This window comes from Penaeus japonicus, unplaced genomic scaffold, assembly GCF_977035675.1.
Source record: "Penaeus japonicus unplaced genomic scaffold, GWHDUDI00000001_assembly GWHDUDI00000022, whole genome shotgun sequence".
Lineage (NCBI taxonomy): Eukaryota > Metazoa > Arthropoda > Malacostraca > Decapoda > Penaeidae > Penaeus > Penaeus japonicus.
In genome coordinates this window covers 10,573,192-10,598,191 of record NW_028234424.1, presented here as the reverse complement: position 1 = coordinate 10,598,191, position 25,000 = coordinate 10,573,192, and the positions used below count along the sequence as shown (strand labels likewise).

At 47.8% G+C, this 25,000-nt stretch overlaps 1 protein-coding gene across 1 annotated transcript in view; it reads left to right on the top strand.

Annotated features, from left to right (window-relative positions):
* LOC122248938 (integrin alpha-PS2) overlaps positions 1 to 25,000 on the top strand; it is an 85,597-nt gene that overhangs the window by 60,185 nt on the left and 412 nt on the right. Inside the window, exons 7-19 of the mRNA XM_043009343.2 lie at positions 10,604 to 10,833; positions 10,948 to 11,100; positions 11,252 to 11,452; positions 11,567 to 11,742; positions 11,853 to 11,983; positions 14,534 to 14,682; positions 15,225 to 15,436; positions 21,248 to 21,452; positions 21,611 to 21,831; positions 21,940 to 22,228; positions 22,387 to 22,671; positions 22,784 to 23,023; positions 23,146 to 25,000. The exon at positions 23,146 to 25,000 is cut by the window's right edge and continues 412 nt beyond it. Of these exons, the coding sequence (XP_042865277.2) occupies positions 10,604 to 10,833; positions 10,948 to 11,100; positions 11,252 to 11,452; positions 11,567 to 11,742; positions 11,853 to 11,983; positions 14,534 to 14,682; positions 15,225 to 15,436; positions 21,248 to 21,452; positions 21,611 to 21,831; positions 21,940 to 22,228; positions 22,387 to 22,671; positions 22,784 to 23,023; positions 23,146 to 23,235 (2,582 nt within the window). The 3' untranslated portion in view covers positions 23,236 to 25,000. The remainder of the gene's footprint in view (positions 1 to 10,603; positions 10,834 to 10,947; positions 11,101 to 11,251; positions 11,453 to 11,566; positions 11,743 to 11,852; positions 11,984 to 14,533; positions 14,683 to 15,224; positions 15,437 to 21,247; positions 21,453 to 21,610; positions 21,832 to 21,939; positions 22,229 to 22,386; positions 22,672 to 22,783; positions 23,024 to 23,145) is intronic.

Sequence of the window (25,000 nt, the reverse complement as noted above, 5' to 3'; positions counted from 1 at the left end):
CTCGTGCGCATAATGACGGCCAGACGTCAACAAGGGGTCCATCCACGCCGTTCTTCCTTTTCCTCTTTTTCTCCTTGGGTATTTTTGTTCTGGTTACACTTATGACGGCGAGTCGTGAGGTCTGCGCAGTCTTTAGAGAGAGAGAGAGAGAGAGAGAGAGAGAGAGAGAGAGAGAGAGAGAGAGAGAGAGAGAGAGAGAGAGAGAGAGAGAGAGAGAGAGAAAGAGAAAGAGAGAGAGAGAGAGAGAGAGCTGTGTAATAGTCTCCATTTAACTTTTGCTTATTTGTGAATCCACGGCGATGTTTTTTGCGTGGTGTAATAAGTGCATATATGCAGCAGTAGTGACATGGTGCGCGATGATATCACACCCAGGGGAGTAAGTCCAAGTGGTTGCCGGGGCACCTCCAGGCAGCGGGGGAGGGGGAGAGGGGGAGGTGGCAGGCCCGTGACCATATAGAGGCGGGGCAGCCGAGGTCAGAGGTCGACATTAAGTGCCGTGTTTGTTTTGGTAAGGAGGCCTAGCATCCCTTAAAGGACCCCGCGCCAAGACCCGACCGTCCTGCAGCGTCCTTATTTGTCCAGTTTCGGCTCGGGTCATTGTGAGGCGTGCGGAGGGCTGTAGTTATCCTTCGTACCGCTGAATCTCATTTCGGGATTAGACGATTGGATAGAGTCTGCCTTTATCCCGGCGATTCGTCTGCGTTTTGTGATGACAATTCGTGGCAACGGATCTCACGGTCGTTTTAGTTTTGATTCGTCAGCATGACTAATTCGGGGGTTGGCACTTTGATTGGAGTGGTGAGAGCTTATTGGGTCATCTCTTTGATTGATGAATCCGGTGTTGCACCACTTTAGTCGACTTAATGAGTCTAAAAAAGCATAAACAATATTTTAAAACCGAAAGTTGCATACAGCTGCTCTCGTTATTTACACCTGAGTGGCGTTACCGTCTGAAAATGGAGGCGTTTTATTTGGTAAGTTTATGAAAGTCTCAGAAAGGATGATTCATCATATGGTGCATATAAATCTTCTTTCCTTTGAGAATGGAACTAGGTATGGATTCACTTGAGTGCATCTTGAATGACGAATTAATATGAGACGGAGGGAGAGAGAGAGAGAGAGAGAGAGAGAGAGAGAGAGAGAGAGAGAGAGAGAGAGAGAGAGAGAGAGAGAGAGAGAGAGAGAGAGAATGATGACATCATTTGGATATAAATGATAAGTCATCATTGAGAAGTAATTGCCATTTGCATTTTGTAACTACTAGTTTCCGTTACCCATACTAATACTCCCGTTTCTCTAGATAGAATCTATTGCAACACCTATAAACTGTTGATTGGTAAAGTTATTCAGAAATAGCTCCCCAAAAAGCCATGCGTCAACGTTCGGCAGCGGATCAGGGGCGGGAGGGGAGGCCTACGTGTGGAAATACCTTCGAGGAATCAGTGATGTATTGGGAAGCAGGTGTACTAATATTTCCGGCAAATGTATATAGGGACTCCCTTGGGGGCAGCCGTACTTGGCAACTTTTTCGAAAACAGATTTTGAGTGAAAGTAAAGACCGTGCGATAAACTAGACTCGCTTGTTTACCTTCGACCAAATTGAAAGTCGAGCCAATTTGGCCGGCGTTGGCTTGAGATGATGTTGATCCTCAGACTGTTATCCTGGCTCGCCTAGCTCTTTGTTTCTTTTTCTCCGTAAGTTTTACGTTAGATGTTGAAAAGTGCAGACTATTAGCATTTCAGCGGATGCTCATTTTATAACTGGATATTTAATAACCATTTATTTTACTCTGTCTGCCGTCATTTTTAAATATCTTAATTAGGTCAGGGTTATGGAGGGTGTGAAGTGGCCCATTAACGCTTGTTGGAGTGTCAGAAAGTAGGCCTGTGGGAACTCTAGTTTTTAGACGGAATTTGGAACTTGGATCCGCTTTTATGGTAACAACCAACGCTGTCATGACACAATATTAGAACTATTTCTCCCTTCAGATTCCTACGGTTCAGGAAATGCTGTCATGCAAGTACGATGGCCTAAAAATAGGGTTCATTTTAGCGACCGATTTTACATGAGCGCAGCCGCAAAAGACCTTTAAGGCCGTTTGAAGTGAACGAGTTCCACGGGATGAAAGCGAAATACACACGAGCAGCCCAAATAAACACGGGTGATTGACTCCTTGACGTCTGCGAGCCACCTATATGGACCGGCTTTTTGTGGCCTTTTCACAGCCGTATTTATACTTCCCTCGGCGTGGCGGCTGGCCCGGGTCTCCTTCAGTTTATCGTATGTTTACGTATGCGTGCGCTCGGAGAGGGGCGCAAGCACATACGGGACATCCGTGACTTGCTTCTGAGAAAGGTAGGGGAGGAAGGGCTTGTTGAGGGTTTAGATTTATTTGTAAAAGACTTGTTTAATGTTTCTTTAAACAATTTAACGTTGTTTAAACCCTTAGTATTGTTTTCTTAGTTACCTTCATATACAAAGACCCCGGAAATGGGCGGGTTTCAGGTCTGCCTCAAAGAGATCTATATCCTTATCTTATGATTTTGATGCATACATAAGGCATACATGGAATGCTATATTTGATACTTCCACGCGCATGGAATATCTGCTTGGAAATATTGTAATAGAAGACTTGGCCAGTCGAGGGAGGGTTAAGAGATTTGATGCCAGGGTTCGTGGTCCATGTTAGACCCGACGGTTCCTGGTTCATATGAGGGCCCTCTTGTAACCTGACGTGTCGGCGCCCTTTAGCAAGACCACAGGGAGAGGCAAGAGAAAAGGAGAGGAAAGAGACCAGGGGAAAGAGAAAGAGTCTTGGGAGAGGATGAAAGAGAGTGCGAGATGCGTATGTATGTGTGTCTTCATTCATGTATGTGCATATGTAGTGAGAGAGGGAAAGACATATACGCGTGTGCAAATAGACAGAGCATCGACACTTTATAGAAGGAAAGTATAGGTCTCAAGGAAACGGCGGGGAAGAACGACGAAAGGGATTAAACTATAAGAACGACCGAGAACGCGCAAGAAAGGCGTCCTTGTGCACGAGCGTCAGCTTAAGACGCTCATGTCATGCTCCATATCTTCTGATCAGCCGCGAAATCTGGCCAAGTCTCGTATTACAACCTGGGATAACCTGGCACGCCGTGCGGGTTCATGCCAGAGCCTTTGGTGGGCTCAGCGTAGGGGAAGGGGCGTATGTGCTGAGCCGTTTGTAGGGTACGAAGGTCGTGGCATTTTTATGACACGTTGTCAAGGTTTTATTACTTTATAAGTTTTTTATTTTATAATTAAGTTTTCTGGTGTGAAAGTTCGAAATGATGTCAAGATTTAAAAGCGACTGCATGCCATTCGCCAGAATTTTATTGTATAGCCATTTCATGTAAGCTTATCAGAGATTTATGCAATAGGGATGTTGGTTGTAATTATTAGCTGAAGCAGCCGTGATGGCTCTATTTGAGGTCACTCAGGACAGAGGTCACGCGTGTGGGATGACGGCTTGGCTTTTTACCCTCATCATTACGAGAGCCGAAGATTAAACGAGGGTCCCCGAGGGCTCATTAGGAGGAGAGCTGTCGGCCAAGGTGCCCCTCCCCTCAGCCTGAACGTCCCCGCCACCCACCTACACCCGGGCGCCGGTGCAGTCACCCGGCCACCTGCCGCCTTGGCTGAGAGAAGATTTCCCGTTTTTTTCGATGTCATAATTTTAGAACTGTAAGAATTCTAATATTGCGGGAAATTTCGTGTTTGGAGGATGTTTCTTGTGAAGATTTCCATGACTCCCATTGCTCATCCTCAGAGCTTAGGTCAAGCTGTGGAGAATTTACTCTCCGACAATGAATCTCTCACAAAGCTCAAGTCGACAATGAATATATCACACCTGTTCAGCTTCAAGATGGAATTAATTACGGAGGCTTTTGCGCTTGTTCAACAACTGGCTTACTGGTTAACCTGTTCCCCTGCTGACTTAAAAGGTGTTCGCTACTGCAGTCTAAGGTGTTTCCCGTCTGAAAATTGCGTGATTTGTGGTTCGTGTTAATTGCAGGCTGCGTAGGGGAGTGCGGCAGAGGAGGAGGAGAGGGGGAGGGGGGTAGGTGTAGTGTTACCTGGCGTCTGACCGCCACGCATCTCGGATTCTGATGGACGGCGGCCACTCCGGCCAGTCGCCACTCGCCACTCGCGCGCCGAGTAATGGCTTCTCGGGGTCGGGAAATTTCACATTCGCTGTGCCTTATTTGGGCAAAGCGGGACGTGTATGAATTGCACTCGCTCGTTTGTCCCTTTTTCGCGGTGCGGTTTTGGGGAACCATCTGAATCTCTATCTCTCACTCGTTCTCTCTTTCTCTCTCTCTCTCTCTCTCTCTCTCTCTCTCTCTCTCTCTCTCTCTCTCTCTCTCTCTCTCCTCTCTCTCTCTCCCCTCTCTCTCTCTCTCTCCTCTCTTCTTCTCTCTCTCTCTCTCCTCTCACACACACACACACCCCCACACACACACACACACACACACACACACACACACACACACACACATATATATATATATATATATATATATATATATATATATATATATATATATATATACTTATACACATATATCATTGTGGACTGCTACAAGAAATGTTTTTTCATGAGTGTGCTCGCACGTGAGCTTCTGTGTTTTTCTCTCTACGCTGACCTTGGTATCGGAACGTGTTTGTTACCTGTGATTAATGACAAGGGTAAGGCGAGAAGTACCTGGACGTTGAGTAGGCCGGCCAACAATAACCTTCCTCGGCCGGACAGCACTTTAGGATTCGTCATATCTCCTTTCCTTTCGCCCCCTTCACACGACACGCCGATTGGCCAGGGACTACTTCCTTAGTCGCCTCACGCCCCTCCGTCGTTCTTTCTCGCCAGCTGAACATTCTTTGTTTTTAGCCGCTGCTGTAGCTCTTAAGTAATTTAAATATACTCGTGGGGTCATCGTAGAGCTCATAGCATTTCAGTTCCGTGATTTTTATTGTTTTTATTGTACCACATTCTATCATTTAGGCCTAACCTCTTGCGCTTGTCGGCCGCATGCACCACGGTAATCACCCGGGCAACAAGCAGGGCGGGGTCAGTCATGGGCTGGGCGGAGGGGCGTGACAGCGCACTCGGCGGGCTGAGAGGTAGGCAGGGGCGTCCGTGACAGAGAACCCGCCCGTCTCGTTTGCGGTGCCGACTGGTTCGCCCACCTCCGCCCGCCCGAACTTAGTGGGGGCGTGATTAAGTGTTCCGGTCCTTAGGGGAGCGAGAGAGGGCTACTTTCATGCCGGTGCATATATGGTGCCTGGGATTCGACGGGACGCGGGAGGGAGAAGGAAGGAAGGGGAAGAGGCCGCAGTTCTTTGTGATGTGATTTGAAGGAACCGGGTGGCACCGGACGAAAAAAATGGACGCTTCTTCGGATGGAATTTCACACCTTACTCTCTTCCGTCTTCTTCTATTCTACTGTTTCATTTTAATACTTCTTCGGGCATGTTATTGTGCTGTTCTTTTTTCATAGTCTTTCTTATTCCTTTCGGATCGCGTTAACGAAGTATACCAGGAGGTGATTTGGCCACATTGTTCGGCGTCCAAATGAGCGAGCGTTGCGAAGAAGAAAGGAAGAGAAAAAAATAGAAGGGGTGAAAACGCGCGCGCGCGCATGAGTGTGTGTGTGTGTGTGTGTGTGTGTGTGTGTGTGTGTGTGTGTGTGTGTGAGTGTGTGCGTGTGTGTGTGTGTGGTCATAGATAGGTTTGTGTGGATTGACCGGGATGGGCTATAGTGGACTCCATGTCCATTCATACACGAGCAAGCTCACCTGTCTGTCGGCCCCATAATTAACAAAGCGACATTGTAATTCCCTTGGAATTGTTACCTGATGTCAATTTGACTTCTTCCATCTTCTTTGCTTTTCTTATTATTATTATTATTATTATTAATAATATTTCTATAATGTATGTTTTATTCCGCTGGTTGGTCGATTCGGAGGTGATGCAGGTGGAACATGTCGCCAGGGTGTGACAAGCTCCGCCACAAGCTCACGTTTTGCGAGCGAAGCTTTCAGAATTTCATTATTGTTTATCTTGACGAAGAAATCAGGGAACAGAGACCATTGTATCTGCTGCTACGTGGGAAATGTTACTTAGTTCCTCGGGGTTCTTTCCCTTGCGGCCGCGATGATGATAGGCAGGTGGCGGGCTGTGATAGCAAGCCCCCCACGCCTGTGTTCCTGGTGGGTATCAGCGGAGGTCGAAGGCGAGGGAGGTGGTTTCCGAAACGTTTTATATGCATAATAGATATGTAGTCTTGCACGATGCGATAACAAAATAGAAAACGTTTACTATGTAAATTTGCAGATAGAACTATATTTAATGTTGTTTTTTCAGCACGAGGGAGGAGGTGCATGGCCCACCCTCTAAGCACAGGCGCTGTGTATGTGATCGTGCGTAATCCCATATATTCTAATCCCGTGTAATCCCCTTAGATGGGGTCTGGAGGTGCGGGTAAATAGGCAAAATGGCTAAAGTGCTGCAAATCCCCAGTCATGGCGGCGTCTCAGACTAAGCATCATTCTTTTTCTCTCTTCTTTTCCCCCCTTAACGCCAGAGCGGCGCCTCGCCCCTCCCAGACGCTAGCGGGGGAGCTAATCTACCTTCCTCTTCCCGCGCCCCATTCACTCACTCCCCTCCTCTGGCGTCTGTGTCATCAGCCACTTCGCAGTACTGTTCCCAGTATTCCCTTCCCTCTCATCCATTTGCTCCGCTTCCCCGGAACTTCCCTCTCATCCAACCTCACTTACCCCTCCCTTCCTCTCCTTCCCCTCTGGACGTAACCGCTTCTCACTCCCATCAACCAACACACACTTGCCTCTCCTCCCCCAGCATCCTCACCTGGACGCCTCCGCTCCCTCCCCCCCACCCATCCCCCCATCAACAAGCACTTCCCTCTCTTCCCCAACCTTCCCACCGAGATGGCCCTCTCCCCCCCCCTCCCAACCTCACCCCAAACCCCGCACGCACTCGTCTCGCTTCCCCAGCCTCTCCACCTGGTCGCCACCCCCTGCCCCCACCCCTGCCTCCCACCTGTAGCGCCTCGCTGCACCGGGCGGAGGGAGAAGGCGCGGGCAAGAAGGCAATCCGATTAAAGGATTTCGGGAAGCGGTTCTTGGTTTGATTAGGGCGAGTCGTCGCTCTGGCGTCCTCTGATTGATGGCGCTTATGAGAGGCCGGGACGGGGTCTTTGCGTCAGCGCTCATTATCTATTTATTTATTAATGTATGCGTTCTCATTCCGGAATCGGCGGTTGGTGAGTAACGCGGATGTTTTAGAAATGATATCACGAGGATAGAAATTTTAGGGAGGAAGGGAATATTTGTTGAGACGCAAGTGTTCTGTGATTCATAGAGGCGAGCTCATGTAGCCATGCAAATAACTGAAATGCGCTGTTTGTTTGGGTTTGATTGTGCTGGCGGCGCTGTTTGCTTCTGTTTACAACCGTTTATTTGTGTGCAGGATGTAGGGGCGTGGATCGCGAGGAGGAGGGATGGGGAGAATTGTACTGTTTATAGTAGGGTTGTTGAAATTCAAGATGGAAGAAGTAAATGTTGCCCTCGTCTGTCTCTTCGGACGCAGACGATGCTTCACAAGAGTACGAGTGTTACCACAAATCACACCGAAGGTACAAGCAACGCGGGGGTGAAGCAGCCATGTGTCTTCGACCATCACGATTATGTCAGGTTTAACAAATCAGGCCCGCAATTGTTCCATCACAGCGCTCTAGCCCGGAGATTTATGTCGCCCCGTTCGTTGGCCGGGGTTAAAGCGGTGTGACAGCCCCCCTTACCCCTCCCCCGCCTTCCCTCTCGTTATTTATTAAGTGGCCGTCTGTATTGCCTCGCCTTGGCAATTGGTCCGACCGGTAAATCATTGGCAAGTGTTAAGGGGAAATTACGAACTGTCTTGGCGTACTAATAGGAGTGGGAAGCTTGATGGGGTGATGACCGAGAGTCGTTGTTGTATTGTAGCTTTGTTTGTTTTCGCTTTGAAATGCCCACCAAGAGATCACGTGTAGTGAAGGACAAGGGTTCAAGTGACCACTGTATATGTCACTGTTTGTTTGTTAATGATTAGTTAAACTGCTCGACAAGTGATGGGCGCCCAGCGATGCGAGAGAAATGTCAAGCGCTAACTAGAGGGTAATTTGTAGAAGAGAAATGCTCACACCGTCATCTCCTCATTAGCCGTGAGAAAATCCACACTGCTGAGGATGTATGGGAGGCTTACCTCGGTCCCACAGTCATCCTTTTCATCCTTTCTTTGAGTGTCATGAAATTCCGAAAAGGGACACACATTCTCTCATCGCCTTATATATCTTCGTCGCCCCACCGAGCTGAGAGGGAAGGGCGAGGCAGGTCCGATCCGACCTTCTCAGGAGAAGTTGCTGACTCGTTTGCATTCCTGATGTATCTCGAGATAAGAATTAGATTAATGAAAAGAGACAAGATGGTTGATGGCCCTTTCGATCGCCTCAGTGGTTCTTCAGGGCGTCAAGTGTGGAGGAGAGAAGTGGAGGTTGCGGCGCCTTGTCTTCTGATGCGGCCATCATATATGCTGAGCCAGACCTTATCACGCAAATCATAATGCGATGCTCAAAGATGAATATATATTCTATTATGAACTCGGCTCATAAAATATGCTATGAGGACTGTGTTGATAAATATCCTGAGGGAAGAGTTTCCTTTCCTATCGTTACCGATGTTTAGACACAGCAGGATTAAATTTTACTATGGTTGTGGCGATGTATTATTGTATTATAAGGACGTGTGTGGGAATTTAATTAGACTCCACAGAAAAGACACTCAATACGAGGCCGGAATATGTACCCAATCAGCTCCTAATAAATTGGCGTTCCCCAAGCGTAGTAGGGCAACCAGGAAAACCAACCTGATATTCCACAACGGAAATACAAACACCAGTAGTGACAGATCCAGACGTCCACCGCCTCACCCGCCCCTTACCCTTTATGTGCCTCGCAGGTGAACAAAGATTTCTGACTGACCGTGAACAGCGCATGACTTTCGCTACAAACACAGGGACAAAGAAACCTTAGCTCGAGTAAGAGATTTCAGTCCGTTATGATACCAAACTTTGCTTTCGTGTTGCATTCCGTTGCTCGTAGCGGCGCCGCGAGGGAAGCGGGATGCAGGGGAGGGCGAGGGGGCGGGGGGAGGGTGGGGCGTGACGGCATTGTTTACTTAGAGGAGAGGAGAGAAGTGTGGCGAGCTTGTGTGGTCAAGTGGGCAGCCGGTGCATACTCGGCGGATATTTATAGTTATGTATATATGTACCGTCATCAACATATAATGTGCACTTGCTCTGAAGTGGTCCGTTGTCATTGCAGCGAACAATTGCATTGACGCCTGGTCTTCGGTTGTGAGTGGATGAGGCAATTCAAGACTTATGCCAACCATACAGTTAGATTAGAACTCGGGTTTGGCGGCGATGATGGCGAGCGTCGGTGATTCAAGAAGTCATAACACGCCACAACTTTTTCGGGTGGAAACGAGCAGCTGATGCCTCTATCGGGATGGATCTGACACTGATACGCCAGCCGTGGGGACATTCGGCTGACGAAAGCCGTGATTGGGACTGACAGTGCCCCCGGCGCCCTTAATAGTAGAAATTAGAGCCGCGTTTTTGTAAGTGTGTGTGTGTGTGTGTGTGTGTGTGTGTGTGTGTGTGTGTGTGTGTGTGTGTGTGTGTTTGCGTGTGTGTTTAAGCGTTCACATGAATATACACTACATGCATCGAGGGTTTAAAGTTGGTGAATGGCAGCCGCCTTCTGAACCGAGTTTTTGTCCCCGATCAGTCACAGGTGTCGGATTATCAAACAATGGCGGGAAACGAAAGCCTGCGTAGCGCGTGCGGCTTAACTCGGCGATCATCCGCTGTCACTTTTCAGGGGACGTTAAATCTGGGCCTTTGTGCATGAGAGTTATCATGCTGGAATCGGCGCGGCCACCGCAGTGATATGCACGGCGCGTCTCCATAGGGTCGCTTTTTATAAATGGCCGAGCTGATTGAACGTAAATTTCATGCGCCCAAAGATGGTGCCTCATGGAAGTCAAATGGCGCTAAATGTCATGACGCGACGCCCGGGATATTTGGTATTGGTCCTACCTCGCCGCCCTCGCCGCCCACTTCGCTCGCGTCACCCTATTTGTCTTTAGGTTGTAACTTTATGGATTATGCTAAACCATCGCACTGCGGACGGAAAGGTGCAGGGAGGTGAAGCTCCCCTGGGCGAGTTCAGAATGGCCCTTGATGAAATCGTGAGCAGAGAATGGAGATTAGTCCGTCGAACTGTCATCTGAGATTAGGCTCTGGGGCATGAGGAGGGCCTAACACAATAGCAGTAGTTATTCTCTGAAGAGGTCATTCAAGCGGGGACGGGTGATCTTTGTCAGACTGTGGATATGCAATCCGTAATCCGTCGAGACTTTGTAAGAGTACCGACCCTTGATTTATCGTGTCTGTTTTATCACTGAATAGATATGTCTTGCCAAAACTAACACAACGTCTTTTCTTCTCTTTTCCAGGTCAAGTATTTTACCAAGATTTGCTCAACCAGCGAGAGGCATTAGCGACGGGGGAGGGGCCCCAGAGGGACGACATGAGCTACCTCGGCTACTCCGTGGCCACGGGGGAGTTCAACGGCGACAGCGAAGAGGACCTGGCGGTGGGGATGCCCCGGGGCAATAACCTGACGGGTCAGGTGGTGGTGTTCGACCACCGCCTCAATATTCTCTACAATATTACGGGTCACCAGGTAAATCTTGTGGTTCCAGGCCGAAGGAAATTTGATTGTGTTTTTATTTTTGTATATTTAATTGTTGATACATTTTTAATGGATTTTCATTTGTAACTTTATTTCATCTCGTAGATTGGTTCATACTTCGGATACTCCGTTACTGTTCTCGACGTTAATGGCGACGGTCTCGACGATATAGCGGTGGGCGCGCCTTGGTACACAGACCCTGAGGCTTCGACGGACTTCGATGTGGGCTCGGTGACTCTCTACACACAGACGCAGCAGGTGAGCTGGAGTTTATTTTCTCTCTTCATATATCGTATGCATTTTCTTTAATTAATGTATAGTTTCATATACAAAGCCTTTTAATCCGACATGTTATATGTTCTATTTTTTGCTTCTATAACGACTCGCAATTCACCCTGTTTCTCCGCAGCGCAACTTCCAGCTCTCCAGCCGACTCATGGGCGAGCGCACCAGAAGTCACTTCGGGCTGTCCCTGGTGTCCCTGGGCGACCTGAACCGCGACGGCTACGAGGACCTGGCGGTGGGCGCTCCTTACGCCGGCAAAATGGCTCGGGGCGGCGTCTACATTTTCCTCGGGGGGTCGAAGGGCCTCGGCAAGACTCCTTCACAGGTTAGTATTGATATTAGTGGGTCGTGTTGAGGTGCGCCATTTTCTTACGTTTTGTTTGATCTGGTTTATCTGTCTTTCAGTGTATGATTCATAAAGTCTCTCTCAATCTCTAAGGTCCTGTTGGCGGAAGAACTAACGCAGGTAAACATCGGGACCTTCGGGTGGGCGCTGGCCGCGGGAGAGGACCTGGACGGAAACGAGTACCCTGACCTGGTGGTGGGCGCCTACGACACCAACAAGGTCGCTGTCTTCCGCACACGACCTGTGGTCCAGGTCAAGGCTGAGATTAAGTAAGTCCAATCCTCTGAAACTTCAATTAGAATTTACATAGATGTTTTGGTTGATTTTCTATAGACTTGCCAAATGATCGCCTGTCGTCACCAGCTTTGTTTCTCCTCAGTTTCAGCGGCAGAAGCGGCATCATCGACTTAGACCAGAAGGGATGCTCGCTTCAGGACGGCACCAACGTCCCCTGTGTGGCCCTTCAGTATTGTCTCACATACTCCGGCCACGGCGTGCCAAAGGACCTCTGTAAGTACATCTGCTTCCCTATGTGGCTCTTTGTATGGTTAATTTTAGTATGTGCGTGCGTTGGAAAGAGATCAGAAGAGAGTGAGAATGAAAGTGGTCTCAGTGTTAACCGTGATGACGTCATTGTTAATGCTCATTGTATCAGGAGCGATAAATCTTTCATTCACGTGAAGCTTTTCGTCGACGCATCCCAGCTGGCCGTTGCCCCACACAAACAGACGCTGAACATGCGCATCCTGATTTCGTATTACACGCCTTAAGCAAAAGAGAAAGTGAACGAAACGTAATATGTAAAAATAATAATAATAATAACAAGTCACTACATAGTTCTAAAGAAGCAAGTGCCCGAAATTGGAAAGTTATTTGAAAGTCGACGGCAGCGAAGATTCCCTAACATTCCGGCTTCCCTTATGCTAGGACGCTCTGAAGCTTGTCATTACGGATGAAGGATGCGCGAGTTACCGAGGGCCGTTGCGTCGAGCGGAGGGTGTTTAGTCCTTATGGGGAGAAAATGGCTGTGTAGGTGCCCGTCAGTCGAATAGTATGGCGTTCTGTGGTGAGGGTTGATCGGGGGAGAGGAAGAGGGGGGTGGGGAGGGAGGGAAGGATGGGGAGGGAAATGGAGAGAGGGTGGGGGAGGGGGTAAGGAAATGGAAAGACAGAGGGAGATAGACACAGAAATAGATAGATGGACGGACAGACAGACAGACAGACAGACGGAGAGAGAGAGAGAGAGAGAGAGAGAGAGAGAGAGAGAGAGAGAGAGAGAGAGAGAGAGAGAGAGAGAGAGAGAGAGAGAGAGAGAGGGAGGGAGATGGACGGACAGACGGACGGACAGAGAGAGAGAGAGAGAGCGAGACTGGCTGACTGACAGAGAGAGAGAGAGACTGACAGAGAGAGAGAGAGACTGACAGAGAGAGAGACTGACAGAGAGAGAGAGAGAGAGAGAGAGAGAGAGAGAGAGAGAGAGAGAGAGAGATAAAGAGAGAGATAGAGAGAGAGAGAGAGAGAGAGAGAGAGAGAGAGAGAGAGAGAGAGAGAGAGAGAGAGAGAGAGAGAGAGAGAGAGAGAGAGAGAAGGAAAGAGAAAGTCAGAAAGAGAGAGAGAGAGAGTAAGGCAAGAAGGGTGGTATTTTCAGTAGGTGATCCTAGTTCTAATTGTAGTGATAGTTTAGATGCAATGATCAGTCTTGTAGGCGCAGCGCAATCATCAGCAAGAGAGAAAACACGTGGTTGTTATGATGGTGATTGCGGTGCTCGTAAACGTGGCTTGCAAGACAGTGGTTGTTCTTGGGTCAATTCTTTTCTCTTTCTCCAGAGTCAAAAACGTAGAAGTTGAAGCTCGTAATTGCGGTGCTGGCGTCTTTAATTGTCCCGTGTGGTGTTAGATGTTGCAAAGATCATATGACATGAGCTTTGCCAGGGATGCGAGGGATGTGGGTCGTGTAGAGGGAGGGTTAGTGTAATAATTCTTTGGTGAAATTTAGTATGCCTCTCTTGACGTCCTAGAATTATACGAGTCCATCTGATAATAGGAGACATTAGAGGAAAAAAATGGAACGTATAAGAATGTTTAATATAAGTACGTAGAGCGTATCTTCATGCAAGAAGAAGACACAAAAGTTCGTCCGCCCGATTAGTTCTTGAAGATGCCAGATGGCGCGGAAATCGGACAGAATCAAGAAGAGCTTTTGCAGGATGCGTGTCCCCTGCTGAAGATGTTAGCATAGTATTTTTGCGCTGACGGAGAGTGACGCAACGGACCTGACCTTTCTGTTGGCTTCCTGGTGGCGTTGTGGCCGCGGAGGACTCATGCAAAACAAGGCTTAGTCACGTTTGCAAAAGAAGAACATGATAAAGGATTTTTTCTCGGTGCCTTGTGCATTGGAATTGTGCAAGGAATATAGTTAAAAGATATAGCGGGGTTGGTAAGAGTATCTAAAGTCTTTCTAACATCACATTGAAATCAGAATCAGTATTTGGTTATTCCGGTTACCCATACGGTCTGACTCGACAGACCAGCAAAGACCATTTAAGTGTTAGAAAACAAATGAATAAACGCTGTCAGATTGCCGTACAAGCGATGACGTAGCCTGAAGTGGTCTAACTTATTGACGATAAATGTTTGAACTCGCTACAGTTCGTAAATAGAAGCGGGTAGACTGAGCGCAAGGGTAGACTGGGTGCCTGCGAGCCCGGGCGAGGGAGGAAGGGATTATCTTTACGGGTCAGATGAAGCTTTTACAGCACATGTTATGAATGGCGGATGATCTCGAGGTTCTAATGACAGATGAGGAGTCTGACGTTTATGGTTTGGTCATGAATAGCGATCTTTTGTGCCACGACGACAAAAAAAGGACAATTTCAGACCGAGCGGGCATGTCCAGGGGTACACATGCGATTGTCACAGCCGACTTAGAGTCTTGATGTAACTTGTTTGACTCATACTGATGAGGGCTTTGTGTGAGAATGGGGTTGTGGCGGTGTATCTGACCGGTGCATAAAAAAGGAGTATTTTTTCTTTCTATTAACTTCATTTTTCTCCCTCGCAGCTGTAGACGTGTCCTTGAAGCTAGACCGCCAGGCCGAGCTGTCTCCTAGAATGTTCTTCCTCGAGAAGGAGAAGCATTCGGTCTCCAACTCGACCATCGAACTCAGGAAATCCGTCAAGGGATGCAAATCTGTGTACACCTACGTCACTGTAAGTATTTAAGCGCTGCCCTGTCTTACGATCTATTCAAATTTCTATTTTTTTCTTATTTATTTGATCAATTGCTCTTCGTGATAAACAAATACCATCAGTCAAAGGTGGATGGTTCAGCAGCAAACTCATTTCCTGAAAGGGACTTAAATGGCGAAATCTATTTTGCGATCTTTGCGGTGATCGATGGCTTTTTTTGTGACATTGACGAACCGTTGCCTTTTTGATGTTCTTGTTCGCAAGCTGATCCATCATCAACTGGACCCCCCCCCCCACTCGGTTCTCCTTTCATGTGCCCTTCCCCCTCCCCCAAGCCCGTTGCCATCCTTCTTCCGCGATTCCCGTCCCTCACCCTCATTACCTCCCCTTTTCCTAACGACCGAAACACTTCGCCGTCATCTCCCCGCCTCGAGCGTCTCCCACCTGCTTCTCAACACATTAGCACCTTCTCTCTCTCTCTCTCTCTCTCTCTCTCTGGTGATTTCTTCCTCTGTCTTCTCTATTCTTCCATATTCCTCATGACTCCGTTTCCTTCCCCCCAGAGCGATCCCCGAGACAAGCTGACGCCCCTGGAGGCGGAGATGCACTTCCGCCTGACGGAGGGCCGGCCTCGTGTCCCCCGCGAGGTGCTGCGCGCGATGCTGGCTCCTCCGGCCACGGGCGAGCGAGAGGCGCCCCGCACCACCATCTACATCAAGAACAACTGCGGCGAAGACAACGTGTGCGTGCCGGACCTCAAGACTCGGGTCAAGACGTAAGTAGCCCAGTAGGCGCCGAGACCTTCAGTTTTTCTCCGATCTGGTTGTGGAAGGTTGTTTCAAAGGTCTTTAGAAGGGTCGCTAGCAGATTCAGCGCTCAGTATAATCAGCTTTCGTGTTTTGTCGTATCCTCAGACAGATTAAAATGTGTAATCGTTTGCAGAAATTTATATTAAAGCCTTTAGACGTGTAGGCCAAGCATTGGGTTAGAAAAAAATATGATTTACTCAATGATGCCTCGCCATTTCTTTACAAAGTTTTTTGGTCAAACGAAAGGGAGCGAAAAGAGGTGAACGATCAGTGAATAGTCATCCATTTGAATTGCAAAGCAGTAAGCTGCCACAGTGCACTGAATAGGCAAGCTTAGCGTTTTTTCTTTCTTTCTTTTTCTTTTTTTTAGCTTTACACACTCTTGCATGCTCGTATATTTTGTCGTTTTTTTTGTTGTTGTTGTTGTCCTTTCACTTACTTACCAGTCTTTTCTTCGAACAGCCGAAAATATTTTCTTTATTCATTTATCGTTTCTTTTTCTATCCGTGCCACGATTCTTGGAATTATTTAAGAACGAAAATATGCCTAATTGTGCATGTAACAAACTGCATGTTTACATAACGTCCGAGCAAAGGATGAAGTAGAGTGGCGTAGATACACTTGCGCTCTGAATAAATAAACCATGTTTTGGCATAATGAAACGCACATCCCTCATTGGATTTCCCGGTCGCCTTTCCCGCCGACTGTCTGCACGTCGTTCATCTCCGGCCCGTTATTTTATCTCCCCTTGATATCTGCCTGCTATTCTTCCTCCCCATCTTTCCCATACCTTCGCCGTCATTAAAGGTTTTTACGCCCACAGATGTCGCTGGGATCGCTAACCTGTGGGATCCTAACGCTTAAATGTCCGTTACGCCGGTGATACGATCCGCTGTTGTGGCGAAGTTGATCCTCATTTGTTTTATTGCTCAGTTGGCAGCTTTTTACGTCTTGGCTGTTTAGGCGATCGTGCATTTGCGTAGATTGGCTGGTTTATGGACTGGCACTCTCGCTTTCTTGTACATCTGTTTATGAGATTGGTAATTGTTGAATGGGAATGAAATAGTCCAGGGAGAGCCCACGTTTTAACACGAACTTGCGTTGGCAATCCCCGACCCGCTATTGTTTAGGGTAATGATCTTTTGTTTTGAGGCAAATATGCGTATTTGGCGACATATCTCCGCGCCATATCTCGCACAGTCGTTTAAGAGGTCCTGGGAGGGTTCCTGTTGCCATGATCTTGTCATTGTCGTTTTATTTTTTTAACCAAGTGGCATTTTTAAGGGTAGGTTGCTTACTACTTGCAGCCTGGGTGGCCGTTGTACCTTCCTTCCTCACTCTGGTTAGCGTGCGATATAATATGGAATGCTGATCGAGGCATTGTTTGTAAATTGCATATACGTATTCTCTCTCTATCTATCTATCTATCTATCTATCTATCTCTCTTTCTCTTTCGTCTCTGCTCTCCTCTCCTCTCTTCTCCTCTCCTCTCTCTCTCTCTCATAATTTCTCGCTTTTCTCCCTCCACCCCTCTTCCCTCTCTTCCTTCTTTACCAGCACACACCGCTCCCTCGCCCGTTTACCCCCGAGCAGGACACTTATGCATATCCCGCATTGCTCCATATGGATGCCCGTCAGGAATATTAACATAACCGTATTGACCTTGCGAGCGCCATTGATCTAGTCCCTTATAAATGAAAAAAAGATTATTGCCGCCTGCCAGTCCTTCGCCGTGGAATGCGCACAGCCGGACTTTGTATGGATTATAGCATATGTATTTTGGGAGACAGATTTTGGATAATAAGGCACGAGAGATCTGTACTAAGTTGCGTTGTTCTAAAAAAATGTTATGATAACTTTGCTTTAAATGATCCACTTCCATCCACTTCCCCCTCCATGTACTTAGCATACGAGGTCATGGCGAGGTCATACATTGCAGCTCCTGAAGTGGGTCACATCTGCCCCCTTCCTCTTCCCCCGCGAGCAGAGTGAATGCGTTACCATGCAAACGTCGTTTTCGCTATTAAGCTAAACTGCCCATCGTTTGCTTGCTGCTTGTTTTGGTTCTTTGCGCGTTTGCCTGCAATAAATACTCGTTGTATTTCGAATTATTAATGATGTATTTACTCGTCTGTACATAGTTCTGCTTTGATTTTCCATCGTGAAACTACAAAGACTGACCAGTGGTTGCATATGGAGACAAAAAAGCAACACAACACTCGGCAACGAGGGACACTCGGCTCTGAACCCTCACTAACGCCCTGGCTTCCCCTCGTTAACCTTCGCTCTCTCTCATTATCATTACTGTCATCAGGATTTTGTAGACGTCTGTATGTGTTTATGTTTGTGTGTGTGCGTATATGTTTGTGTGTGTGAGAGGGACAGACGCCAGACAGACAGATAAGAAAGAGAGAGATATAGACGGACAGACAGCGACAGAGCCAGCGCCCGTCTGTTCTTCGTCTTGCCATGCCGAGGCATTGCCCCGACATCCGATATTGAAACGGGGAGGGGGGGGGGGGCAAGGGAAGCACCATACAAGGTAAAGGTGATCCTCGGACGTGTCTAACCTGCCTGTCACTACAGGTACTGGTGAAGATCAAAGACACACGTGTTGGCCATTCCAGTAACGACTTGCACCGTTGTTATTATTGCAACTTGCCACACCTTAATTGATATCATTACTTAGTATATGTTGAAAAAATGGCAGCCCCAGAAATCTAGATCTCAGATTATATCGAATCAGAATTTTTTATAAAAAGCAAGAAAGAACAAAGCGAAAACCAGTGGTGTGCGAATGGTTATTTGGTCCAGACTACTTATTATCCGGATCATGATGCAGGAGGCGAGTGGATAGCGTCGCCACTATGAAACTTTCATGAAGGGAACCCAGATCCCGGGGTTTCACGCGCAGCCTCCCTCACGTTGCTGGTCGGGGTGGGGGTGGGGGGGGGGGTGCTGTAGGACTCTGTCGCTCTTCCTCTCTCTCTCTCTATCTAGCTATCTTTATATCTATCTATTTATCTATCTTCTCTCTCTTTCTCTCTCTCTCTCTCTCTCTCTCTCTCTCTCTCTCTCTCTCTCTCTCTCTCTCTCTCTCTCTCTCTCTCTCTCTCTCTCTCTGTTTTACTCACACACTCGCTTTCGGTCTCTCCCTATCTATCAATTTATGGATGACCTCTGCATAACTAGTCCCTTTGTCTATTCATTCTTTTTACGCGCTCTTTCTCTCACTGGTTATCTATCCCTATGCCTATCCCGCTCTTCTAGCCATGGGAACATTCCTTCGGCGCCATGAGTTTCGCGTGTCGGGACCTGTTTCTACCGACGAGGATGACTTACTGGAAGGCTATGTTAATGTTGCGTTAGGTTGACGTGGCGGGCCTTGTATGGCCATTGGCCGGGCCTGATGACGGTTACATTACTCAACGCTCCCAGGAACTTCAGGCTCTTCTGGATGGATGTCGTCATTCCTGATATCCCTCGAACATTCTTATAGACCTAGGGCCCCCCAAACCGCTCTTTCTCTCCCTCTTTATCTATCTGTCTATCTATATTTATATCTCTCATTGTCCCTCTCCCTCTCCTGCTTCTCTCTCTCTATCTATCTATCTATCTATCTCTCTCTCTCTCACCATCTTTCTCTCCCTCTCCCTCTCCTGCTTCTCTCTCTCTTTCTCTCTCCCTCCCTCCCTCCCTCTCTCTCTCTCTCTCTCTCTCTCTCTCTCTCTCTCTCTCTCTCTCTCTCTCCCTCCCTCCCTCCCTCCCTCCCTCCCTCCCTCTCTCTCTCTCTCCCTCCCTCTCTCTCTCTCTCCCTCCCTCTCTCTCTCCCTCTCACCCTCTCTCCCCAAAGTCTTACTACAGAAACGGAATGTTCACATCGCATTACGAGGGTACGCGAGGAACGTTTGTTCTTCTCCGTCCGTTGACAATGAAGACGTCGACTAGGCTGAGCAGAAAGACCTCGTGAATCTCCCGCCTCCCGGCGTGTTATCTTAGAGATCCGAGAGTAGGCCTACAGTGAAACTCCGCGTCCCACACTGTGTTATAAGTCAGGCTGATGTTTTGCTTCTCGCCGAGATAGAGATGAGACGCGAAGAGCTGAAGGGGAAGCCTTGTGGTGTGAACGGAGGCAGGCAGGACGGCCGCGAGTGAGCGACACATTTATGTCTGGGAAGTCTTTGTTCGGTTTGTGTAAAAAAAGGAGATGTGGATCGTAGATGTAGATGAGAGATGCGGTTGACTTTGGACAGCTGACAGGCACAAGCGGTATTTTGATGAGGCAGTGCGCGAGACATTTAGCTAACGAGCACTGGATGCTACCTATGAATCAGTCATTTACTTGGTCGAGGATACTCGTGAGTTATTCCTCCTTTTCTTCTTCACTTCTTTCTTTTTTATTTTTCTTCTTCTCCCTCTATTCCTCCTCCTCCTCCTTTATCTTCTTCATTTTCTTCTTCTCAGCTTCCTTCTTTTTTATTTTTCTTCTTCTTTGTCTTTTATTCTTCTTCATCTTCTCTTTGTACTCATATTCTTATTCTTCTTCATCCTCTTCATTGTTTCTTTTTCCTTTTATTCTCCTCCTTCTCTTCCTCTTTTTTCCGCCGACAAAAATATCTCGGACTCAGCCATTTGGCCTTTCCTTCTTTGGCGAACCCCCCCCCCCCCCTACCCCGCCCGTCTTGTCATCTCAACGCCGTGGTATGAGTAAACGTTTTCCTTATCATTATCATTAACTGGCAGGAGAGGCTCGACACAATAGAAGTTGGTAATTATGCAAACGTTCTTGTTAGCAGATTAGAATAATGGTGCTTGTTGTTACGAGGGCTAAAGACGGTGGCATTGACGCTTGACGGAAAACCTGCCTGTCTATGAGAGATTTGGCGGGTATTTTTGGTGCTGCCAAGCGATGATTAATGGCCAGCGGAAGATAAAGAAGACGTTTACAGCCACGGATGTGTCAAGGATGGCTTTTGTGCGGCACGCGCGTGTGTGACAGATCAGCCTCTCTCTCTCTCTCTCTCTCTCTCTCTTCATTTATTTATCTATTTATGTATCTATTTATCTCTATCTATCTATCCCTCTCCCTACTACTTCATTTTCCTCTTTCACTACCTTCACATTAATAGATAACCCGTAAATCACCAGTGATATCCCTGCACCCTACCTTATTAGGCATACATCGAACAGCACTCGTGGATATTCAGTATTAATAAGGCATAAAGGCTTGAGTCATCATAACCAGTCTCATTATCGACGGTCCTATGTATAAGGGATGAAGAACTTTGCGACTACCAAGTACGGTCGGACCTCATCGTTAGTGTGACAACCGTTGCCGCCGTGGTGCTAGGTCATTAGTGATGACGAAAGCCTGGCCTGTTGTCGAACGGTAATGGGAAATATTTAGCGTCGGAGAGAAAAAAAGAATACCGCGCCATAATATAGATCTCATCGGCACCTCGACTGATCGCTTATCTGGGAGTTAACGAGACAAAGAAAACGTATCTGATAGCAACCGCCTTTTTCTGGGCGTTGAGAGGATCTTTTTTTGAGGCGGCGGTGAATCAGACGCGCGATTGTCGTAAATTTCACGGCGGTCTGACTCTGGCGTCGGGAACGGATCGGCCACGTTAACGGTAGATTATTGTTGCTCTTTAATTGGGTAACAGATATCTGATCTTTTCCGAAGCATTGTGTATATATATTTCTTATAGAAATCAAATATAGATTTTCGAAAGGGAAAGTTTCTAATTAACTATGATTTGTGTCCTCTCCAGCGACATCGAAGAGTATGTGCTTGGTTCCCTAGACAACCTGGTGCTGATGACGGGCGTGAAAAACGAGGGCGAGGACTCCTTCCAGACGAAGCTGCACGTGCGTGTCCCCAGAGGAGTGACCTTCAGCAAGTTCCTGGTGAAGTCCAACACCGCAGAAGACATCACTCCCATATGCTCCGCGCTCACCAAAGAAGAACACGAGGAGGTAGGATGAGTAAACAGAGGCGAAGGAAATGTTGGCCAATATATAGATGGACAGACAGTTAAATAGATAGAAATGTCCATGTATGTGTGTGTTTACGAGCAAAGGAAATGGGGCTTGTGGTAGAACGTGCTCTCATATGTCCTTGGTGTGAATTGCAGGTGGTGTGCGACATGGGCAACCCTCTGCCTTCGGGGGGAGAAATCGCCCTCCAGCTGGTCTTCCAACCCAACCCTGAGGCCATCGTCAGCGCCCGCCTCACGGTCCTCCCCTTCAACGTGACGGCCACCTCGACCAACGAGGAGCAACACGGAACCGAAATGGACAATCACGTCATGATGGAACTGCAGGTCACAGTCAGAAGCGACATCGACATAAAGGGGTAAGCCACAGACGAGCATCTGGATTTAAGCTTTGGTGAAAAGTTGGAATTGCTGCGAAGGCGACAGGATTCACATCGAAGACGTGCATTGACCTCCCATTTTTCCAGCATCTCGTGGCCGGACGGCGCCTTCGACTACAACGCGTCGCGTTTCGGCATGGGGCTGCTGGGCGAAGGAGTGCAGGTGAGCCACGACTGGCAGGTAGGCCCAGAGGTGACCCACGTGTACGACGTCAACAACCAGGGGCCGTCCGACCTCCCGCAGGCCCAGATATTCCTCCTGTGGCCCACCAGGACGCTCGGAGGCGACCCGCTGCTCTACCTGCTGGACGAACCCGATGTGTCGGGCGAGGCTGTGTGCCATTCCGTCCCCGATGTCAACTACCTGGGGCTCACGGTACGTCTCCATGTGGCTGCAGATCCGTGTGTGTGTGTGTGTGTGTGTGTGTGTGTGTGTGTGTTTGTGTTATGGGTTTTGGTGTATATATTATAACCTGAATTTGCCATTCAAATTATAACGGTAAGATTAAAAGCATAATTATTTACTGACAACAGGTAGAGGAAGCGACATACGACCACCTGGTAACGGCGCCAGAGCTGGCAGCGCAGGTGGGCAGCTCTTTCCTTCATGTCACTGAAGAAAACACGGTGTCTCACGAGAAGCACCGGACGCGCCACGGCCATCGCTTGAGGAGGAGTCAGAGGCGGCGCCTGGAGGACGAACTATCTTGCGGCCCGACTAACTGCACCCGCGTGGTGTGCACCGTGTCGCCCTTCAGAGCCAAGTCCAACATCATCATCCGCGTGCGATCCCGGCTCTGGGTGGACACCATCGAAAAAGTAAGTTCAGTCCAGGAGTCCGGGTTTGGTCCCCGAGACCTGAAGATATTTGGCCGATTCATTTCCGCAGTTCTTGAATATTCCTTGACCTTCACTTGTTTCGCTTCGCCAGCTGGGAAGATCCGAAGTGAAGATCACCTCGCGTTTAGTGATCGCTGGAATGGGCATGTCAGAGGAGGATGAGACGCAGCCCATCTGGAGCGACGTGGAGCAGCTGTGGGCGGGCACGGTGACCACACTGGTGCGGACGGGGCCGGAGGAACATGCGCGCTCTCTCAAGTGGGTGGTGATCGTGGGCAGTATCCTGGCAGGCCTCCTGTTGCTGGCTCTTCTGAGTGCTCTCCTTTGGGCGGTGAGTGTCGCAGGACCATTTGGTCCCTTTATTGCATGGATTATTGTAGCATTGTATTTCCCACACAATTTCCGAAAGGTGAATTCCTTCAAATACTAATTGCTTCCTTCTGCCTCCACCAGATGGGCTTCTTCAAGAGGAAGCGCCCTCAGGACAAGTCCGACTCCGAGCCCCTCAACGGCAACGGCTTCTACAGCAACGGCAAGTCGTGAGGATCGCCGCCCCCCGCGGAGACGTGATCCTTGTGCCCCTTGCGTGCCAGGCTGCATTTAGCCATGTGCAGTGTAATGTGCAACTGAAACAGAGCTTTAATTAAGTGTTTTGGGTGCGCATTGCAACTCAGACGGGAAAAATATGAAAATAATAATTGCTGTATTAACAATTGTGGAACTGAGCAGTCCATAAGAGCATAGGAGAAACTCAACGACCGAACCTCTATTACGAGGCGAAAAATATATGTATAAAGCCTCCCACCTATCAGATCATGCTTCCTTTTTAAGGTTTTTGAAGTTACCGTCACTTTAGCATTAAGTGTACCGTGTGCTCAAAAGTGCCATATTAGATCCTTCAGTCACTGCTTTTTGTGCCTTATACGTTGCCCTGAAACGATTATTTCCAGTTATTCCTAGGAGTTTGGATAATATTCGGACAGATCTGGTCACCAAAAGTGCAATTCCTGTGTGCATGTGACTGCCAAGATGCATTTAAAAGGCGTGTTGAATCGGGTGATTGACTCGTCTAACTTAAAATAACATAGAGTAGCGTAGCAATTAAGTAAGTGCTAAGGTTGAGTACTTAAAATGTGAGCTGGCGTCCGCATTGTTTCTGTAAATAAGCCTAGTGGTATGAAGAGTCTTAGTCATATGATGTAATTTTCCTTGTATAGAAAACAAACGTTATATATATATGAATATAAATCATGTAGATAATTATGAACCGCTTCGTGGCACTAGCTCGTGTTGAACGCAGAGTCGCCGAGAGACCAGAACCGAGAAGAAAAAAAAGAGTCACGTGATGGCTTACTATTCTCACAAGAAGAAACGGCAGAGGCTTTGTTTTGGGGAGCGCATTGCTCTCGACATTCATGTGTTGGATGTTCAAAGAAACGAAGTGAAAGGAAAAAAGGAAATCATTACCCTCATGCACAGGGAAATATGTATGTGAAAATGTGCGGCTTCAGTTGCCTTGCCTGTTTCGCACTGGTGGCTGGCAGCAACGATCTCGAACACATACACACGTGACTCTCCCCTCAGTAACGCTGGTCACGCGAGCCTTGGGGCAAGATGCGTTATTTGGACCGAGGCTAGACAAGGGGGCCTCCATTCCTAATACTGTGATTGTGTATATATATTTTTTTACTGTTAATTTCCACAATTATTCCCAAATCACGAAGGAATAGATATCTACTGACCGTGTTTTGTACATATGAATCTCTTTGTGCTTTGGTTTGCAATAGGTATCACTGCCGTTGACCCGAGTGGTGTCACTGTGTGCGTGCGTATGTCGGCTGACGCAGTGGTTCTTACTGTGTAGTCCAGTGTAGTATTTATAGGGAAACCGCATTGTGTGCCATGAACAACATTCACCAAGAAGATACATTTCATTAACTGTTCCGATCTTATTAAGGTAGATTTTTAATGAGCTATTTGTAGTTAACTTTGTTATATGAAGTAGGTTAAGGCAACAATGATCATTTGAATCTCATCAAGTTGTGTTCTAGTCAATTCCATTATCTGTCTACTTACAATACCAGACTTAGTTGTAGATTATCTACTCTTCTCCTTTCCTGGGAATGATTGCGAACGTTCAGTTGAGTAGAAAAATGTGAATATCAAGTAAATATATCGTTCAAAGATCTGACGCGGTGCCGCTCCTTGCTGCATCAGCTGTTCAAGGAGGAACCGGGAGGAGCTGATCAAATCATGGGTCGAATTTCGTCACCCAGCGAAGCCGAAAGAACTAATGTACTTGTGATTA